The sequence below is a fragment of the Sinocyclocheilus anshuiensis genome, unplaced genomic scaffold (assembly GCF_001515605.1).
Source record: "Sinocyclocheilus anshuiensis isolate Anshui unplaced genomic scaffold, SAMN03320099.WGS_v1.1 scaffold68, whole genome shotgun sequence".
NCBI lineage: Eukaryota > Metazoa > Chordata > Actinopteri > Cypriniformes > Cyprinidae > Sinocyclocheilus > Sinocyclocheilus anshuiensis.
Genome location: NW_015555741.1, coordinates 1,339,778 through 1,346,858, shown reverse-complemented (window position 1 = coordinate 1,346,858; position 7,081 = coordinate 1,339,778). Strand labels below are relative to the sequence as shown.

General features: G+C 43.4%; 1 protein-coding gene across 1 annotated transcript in view; it reads right to left on the bottom strand.

The window, feature by feature from the left end:
• The window catches only part of LOC107673222 (predicted GPI-anchored protein 58), a 16,215-nt gene that overhangs the window by 8,135 nt on the left and 999 nt on the right, over positions 1-7,081 (bottom strand). The window contains exons 2-3 of the mRNA XM_016466720.1: positions 6,882-7,067; positions 2,675-2,898 (exon numbers count right to left, since the gene is read on the bottom strand). Coding sequence (XP_016322206.1) covers positions 2,675-2,898; positions 6,882-7,067 — 410 coding nt within the window. The remainder of the gene's footprint in view (positions 1-2,674; positions 2,899-6,881; positions 7,068-7,081) is intronic.

Below are 7,081 nucleotides of genomic sequence, written 5' to 3'. Positions count from 1 at the left end.
AATAATAAAAAATAATATAAAACTAGGTCTACTCAAAGTGCTATTTTCTGTTGTATATAACCATATCATATGTTTTATTTCATTTTTCACAATGTCTAGACAAGGGCATGGGTAGCAGAATGCAGCATCTGCATGAATAGAGTATTGCAGCCAGTCTCAGCTTCTATACCAGGAGCTGTTGAATGATCTTTTTTTTGTCTGAGAAAACACGAGCAGGAAAGTTTTTTAAGATTACTTGGTTAGGTTTCTAAACTCCGAGATCCCCTGGTGCTGCCACCTGTGACGACCCTTGCTTGAGGCCTTGGCAACTGGAACGGCTGGCCTCTGCACTGTCGGGAGTTGAATCAACGTCTTGCGAACTGCGACACCCAGGGCTTTCGCCTACCGTTACATCGCTGCTGCTCTCTCCTGCCAACTTTGGTGGTTTTTGATTAAAGAAACGCTGTATATACATAGCACTGCCACACGAGATCGCTCAGCATTTTTTTTTTATTACAACTAACGTTAAGCGGTAGCGCTATGCTTAGCAAACAACCAAACATTTCCGCGCTCACTATCGACAAACCAATCAAATACGTTTAAAAAAAAATTTTTTTTAAATCAGACCAAACACATTTTTATTTTTATTCAGGAGTTATATATATACAAAACGATAACTTTTGATAACAGTAGCCTATTGATAAAAAAATATATATTGTGCAAACAACAAGGACTGGTGGTTGGTGGGACGTGGAGCTGGTGAACAGGTGAAGGGAGACAGCAGGCTCGTCCAGGGCGGGCACTAGTGACTCACAGGGCGGGCCAGGCCCCCCAATGCCCGCCCATGGCACCGGGACTGGACTGAACCCCTCACAGAACCATACTATAGGTGAATTCTTCTTAAACTCTCACTTGGAAAAACTGTTTTTTTCATGCTCGAAAATAGAGCAAGGGAACTTCCATTGTCTGTATAGTGCAATGAAAGCCAACTGTAAAACCTGCAAAAACATTCCAGACTCACACTTATACACAATCTGTTTCCGACTGGAGCTATGTGATGCATCTGATTAGATACTTTAGTCCTCTAATCAAGTTTTGTTTGTGGAAGTTTTTCATAGTTGAAAGCAGAAAGGCAAGATCTGCAAAAAGCTTTATTTAGACTTACCTAAAAATTCTAGTAGGGCTCGCAGGTCAAAATGTTTGTGAAGAACTTATTTGACTGGAAATGTCGATATTAAACAATAAATGACACAGGGAGTCTGCAAAATCTGAGGCTGAAAGTCCAGCTTTTGCCACTAAACCCAAAATTACACATTCCAATCAGTCAGTCCAGGTTTGAACAATTCTAGATTCTTTATTGGCATTGATGGTTCCATGAAGAACTTTTAACATCAATGGAACCTTTCAATTGGACAGAAGCTTCTTTATAGTTAAAAAGGTTCTTCCAATTATTTCAATATTCACTGAGGCACAAAAAAAAAGTCTTTATATCTGATCTAGGTCAACGGTTTTGAAAGAAGAAAAGAATCAAACCATCAACAATAAAAGATGGCCATTTGGAGGTAAATACAGACCTGTTTTTAAGGTTGAACTGTCTAACCCACTAAACCTAAAAGAAACTTTTTCAGTGTTCTAGAATTAAAAAAAATATATATTTTTACCTTTTAAGGGGACAGTTCTGGACAATGCAAAAATGCAAACCTATCAGAATTATCAGTCATCAGTTGTGAGAAGATGAGATGAAAAGATACAAAAAGAAACAAACTTCCGTTTTCTCTGCTATTTCACATCCTCATATTATTAATGCATTGTCTTTCGCAGATACACACACAAGGTAAAACCAGGTGAAATCACACAGATCTAAGTCAAGTCGAGGTGCATGAGGTCAGGAGTGTGGAGCACAGGTATACGCTGTTCTCTCAACAGGTCAGACAATTATAGTGCGTAATTAATTGCTTCTCTAATCCATTAAAGGCATCTATTTCCAGGGAACCACAGGAGATCGTAGGATTAATTTAGACGCCTGATGAAATTTCGAAAGCGCACGTCTTTTAAAATAAGCCGAGGTAATGTCATGGGAGTTACGAGTTAATGTTTTTAAGCAGAAACGGTTACATTGAAGGATTTGGGAAAGTGCTTCACAAAGCGTTTCCTATAAAGATGGAGAGTCACGAATTTCGTGACCCCAGGACATCAGGTGGTGCCTTTCACCATAGGGCTGGTCCAAGCAAAACGCAAGTTTAAATTGCAAATAGACATCAGATGTGTGGTTTCAGTCACAAATGTTTGACTTGATGACAGAGAAGAGACACCACAAGTTTCGAAAACGTATAATATTTCTATTGGCCTTTTAAGTTGGTCAAAAATACTATTATGTTAGTTTTAATATTGAAGTAGAGAGACAGAAAAATAATTAATAAAAAATGTAATACAATAGCCTATGAATAAAATAAAATAGACACTTTTGGCCTTTAGAGTTGGTCAAAAATGCCATTTCAACTTAAAAATTAAAGTTGAGAGTCCACAAAATAAAATCAATTAAAAATAGCCTATAAATAAACTTCAGATATGCTGCTCCAGTCACGAATGTTTGGAGTAAAGTGAAATAAAGACACAAGATGTTTCAAAAACGTACTTTCCTTTTCAACAACCCTGAAGTTTAGAGTCCATGCAAGAGCTCAAACATCTCACCCACCTTCTACCAAAGATCCGCAGTCCAGAGAAGCTCTTGGTGTTGTTGGGACAAGGTTGAGCTGCAGGGGTTGTGATGGACAGGTCCGAACAAGATGAGGAGGCTGAATCTGGACCTCCAGGGTCTTCGCCGTCCAGGAGAGCCTCCTGGGGTCGGGACAGCCCCTCCACCTCTCCCTCAGGGTGCCAGTTCGACTGCTCCATCTCAGATGTGCAACCTGACTTCACCTGTCACAACTTCAGACACGACGGTCACAGGAAGCCAGTCCATCAAAGTCTCCATAGCAGACAAAAAAAGAAATGATGCAAGGGAAACATTTGAAGCCGAGGTTCAGAAGTGGAAGTGCTCTCCACGCGCAGTTTACTTCAGTACGGCTTAGTCAGGCAATCGTGCAGAACGGCACAGCACCAGGAAGTAGATCTCGAAGTGTGGGTACAGCTTCGACAGATACCGTTCCTGTTTTTCTCGTCCATGGGCTGCAGCCAGACGACTTCCTCCTCCTTCGCGGCTCACCTACTGCAACTCAGCTGTTTGTTTGGCAAGAAGCTTCTCTCCAGGCAAACTCTCTCTCTCTTTTGTTTCACTTTCTCCACTTGCACCAGGCATGTGTGTGCAATCCAGGAAGTGTCAAACCAGTGTAGGACTCCTAGACGTGTGGCTACCTGCCCCTCACGCCGAGAGCTTTACCGCACCCCTCCTGCTGTGCCAGCCTGACTGACTCGTTCACGTTCAAACACACACTTTTATCAGTTCTTCTCTCTCTAATACCTCCCCTGCAACATGTTCTCCCTTCACTGGTCCAGGTTAGGACAGGAGTGTGTCACCATCTATTGGTAGATCAAGGGAACTGGTGAACGATTCGGTGGTCAACCACCACAGGAAGCCGTCGTCAGTGCACACAAATTCAAATCGCACCTTGCGTGATGCTATTGCATAATACGCTTCTGCTTGGGGAGGAAGGCTGTTATGATTACATCTTCAGATATAAAGGGTCAAAGTGCAGAAGGAGAGTACGACAGGAGTTTTTCGGCGTTATATCGTCAGAGTGGGTGGTTTTGTTCACATTGGACTAAGTCATCACTGTGTTTCTGCAGTACCGTTCTAACTCTGGAACAGAAGAGCTGATCAGGCTTCCCTCCCACTCAGACTTTACATAAAGACGGGTGGAGTGAGGCCCACGCCGCGCTCACTACGCTATGCAGGGACTACGTCCAGGGATCGGCTCATATACAAGCTTGTTACACACACACACAAATAAATGGGCTTGAGCTGCAACTGCATTTCTGTTTCAGTTCAGTTATTTAATCTAAAATGGATGAAATGCAAACTTAATATCGTCCATTGGTGGCTCAACTGTCACCAGCTGTCTAAATATGTTGGTAGGTAATTGGATTTAAACATCTAGTTTGATCATAACTGGACTGGTCAAGTATAATGGCAAGAAAAACAAATACTAAAACCACATTTGTAAATCGTATTAAGCCTGTTAAGAACATAATCATGATACTATTTTAGTGTTGTTAAAACTGAATATAAAGCTATTAAAAACATTTTCTGTAACTGACATAAAGCCCAAATGAAATAAATTATAAAAACATTAGATGAAGAACTAAAAATGAGAAATGCTGCCTTGGCAGCTAGCTGTAAAAAGTTGAATTTGATGTACTAAAATTGAAATAAAAATAAATTAAATCTATATGCAAATATTCTGTAAAAAAAACAAATGTCACATATAAATATACACAGTACACACACATATATTATGTAAATACAAACTTCTATTTTGGATGTGATTAATCATGATTAATTGATTTGGCAGCCATAAAATACAAATTCTAAATATAAAAATAAAAGCTATTAAATATTAATAAATACTATAATTGTATATAAATAATATTAAAATAACACTGCCATATTTCAACCCCAAAATAAAAAAGTAAAAATACAAATAGAAATATGTATTAAGAAATATATTTCTGTATAAAGATATATTTTTGCATTGTGACATTATATGACAGTTAAACACATTTCCACCAAAATTCTCTTTCTTATCTCATTCTCCTTGCATAATACAATACTATATATATGTATAATAACAATTCTCAACACCGTTTCAACATTACAAAATCAAAAAAAGAAGAAAAACATCATCGCTGTAATGAGCAGTCCACTGAACGGCAAGTTGAAGAACCCATGTGCAGTTTATTTACACATTAAAAAGTGATCAAACAATAAACAAAGACTTGACTTGACTTGAATTTACGTGGCATGAACAGACATAGCATGAGCAGACTTGACATAAACAAAACCAAGAACTCACCAACAGAGGTTACAGGGACAATACTCAACAAGAGACAATGGCAGCATGAGGGCCACTTATACCAAACACTTAGGGTCGCATTACAAGAATCAACCAATGAGCAAACAGAACTGAGAACCACATGACAGGACAATAACCAATGAGGAACAAGACACATGACTATAACAACCAATCAGAACTTGACACATACACAGGGCAGAAATACATGAGGGCAAGAGAAGCATGACACTAACATCATAAATCAAATTACAAAATAAAGACATGAAAACAAGAACATGAAACAAAACCAAAACAGACATTACATATCCCCTCCCCCCCTTCTAAGGGTGGCACCTGACAACCCTAGTGAAAAACCCACCCCAAAACAGAAACAAAACCCAAAAAGTCCAGGAGGGTGGTAGAGCAGAGGCGGAATAGGGGGAGGGATGGAGGGCCAGGCCCATGCAGGGAGAACCGGTTCAGAATCATGGCCTAGGCTGTGGAGCAGAGTGGCAGACAGTGAAGCAGTGGAGGACCTGGGCCGTGGAGCAGTGGCAGACAGTGAAGCAGTGGAGGACCTGGGCCGTGGAGCAGTGGCAGACAGTGAAACACTGGAGGACCTGGGCCGTGGAGCAGTGGCAGACAGTGAAACACTGGAGGACCTGGGCCGTGGAGCAGTGACAGACAATGGAGCAGAGGGGGACCTGGGCCATCAAGCAGTGGCAGACTGTGGAACACTGGAGGACCTGGGCCATGGAATAGAGGCAGACTGTGGATCAACGGAGGACCTGGGCCATGGATCAGATCCATAGGAGCATGGAGCCATGGTGAAGCAGGTAGAGCAGGGAGCCATGGCGGAGCAGGCAGAGCAGGATGGCTGAGTGGTGCCGGCAGAGAAGGAAGCCATGGCAGAGCAGAGACGTGGACAGACCACTTGACCGTGATAGAACAGGCAGAGAGTTCTTGAGCAGCTTCCATAGCTGCAACATGACAGGCAGAATGTTCATAAATGACCTCTTTGGTCGTGACAGGGCAGACTATGAATTCATGAGCGGCCTCCATGGCTGTGACAAGGCAGACAGTGAGTTCATGAACGGCCTCCTTGGCCGTGACAGGACAGACAGAGAGTTCATGGACGGCCTCCTTGGCCGTGACAGGACAGGCAGAAAGTTCCAAAGCAGACGCCGCCACCTCTGTAGGTTCTAGAGCGGACGCCTCCACCTCTGGAGGCACTGGAGTGGATTGGTGGAAATGAGAGGCCTCTGGGGCAGACTCATGGACAGGAGAGGCCTCTGAGGCAGATTCATGGACAGAAGAGGCCCCTGGAGCAGACTCGTGGACAGAAGAGGTCTCTGGAGCGCAGTATGCAGCCCACACACTAAAAATGGCGACCGCCATCATGGGCAGTGCAGCAGACAGTGGGATACCTGCCGGGCTTGAGAGCATAGAAACCACTGGGATGTCAGCTGCTCGCACTGACATCAGTGGTGGGTCCATCACATTAGCAATCAGTCTCGTCAGTCCTGGCCCAAGCTCCGCATCCGCTGGAGCTTGGGTACTATAGCCCCCCCAAAAAAAATCCCTTAGGGGAAACTTGCTTGGCAGTCGTGGCGTGACGAGGCTCAGGCGTGGCGGCCATCTTGGCCGGGGACTCATGCTGTGTTCAAGTCCTCCTGGGACATTCGTACTTACGAGTTGACAAGTCGTAATTACGACGTCAGGTGCGTTCAAGTCAGTTTAGTCAGCACAAGATGGCGGTGTACCTTCTTTTAATAAATTACAAGAAAATACAACAGGGTCTGCATTTTTTTTACTTGGATTTCATTAATCGTAAATATAATGTATCCGACCTAACTTGGCCGCACCATCAGGCGTGGTGGCCATCTTGGCCGGGGAATCAGGCGTGGCGGCCATCTTGGCCAGGGACTCAGGCGTGATGACCATCTTGGCCGGGGACTCAGGCGTGGCGGCCATCTTGGTCGGGGAAGCAGGCGTGGTGGCCATCTTGGCCGGGGAATCAGGCTTGATGTGAGCAGACTCTGAAATGGCGGCCATGATGGGACGAGGCTCTGAAATGGTGGCCATGTCGTGACGAGACTTTGGACGATCAG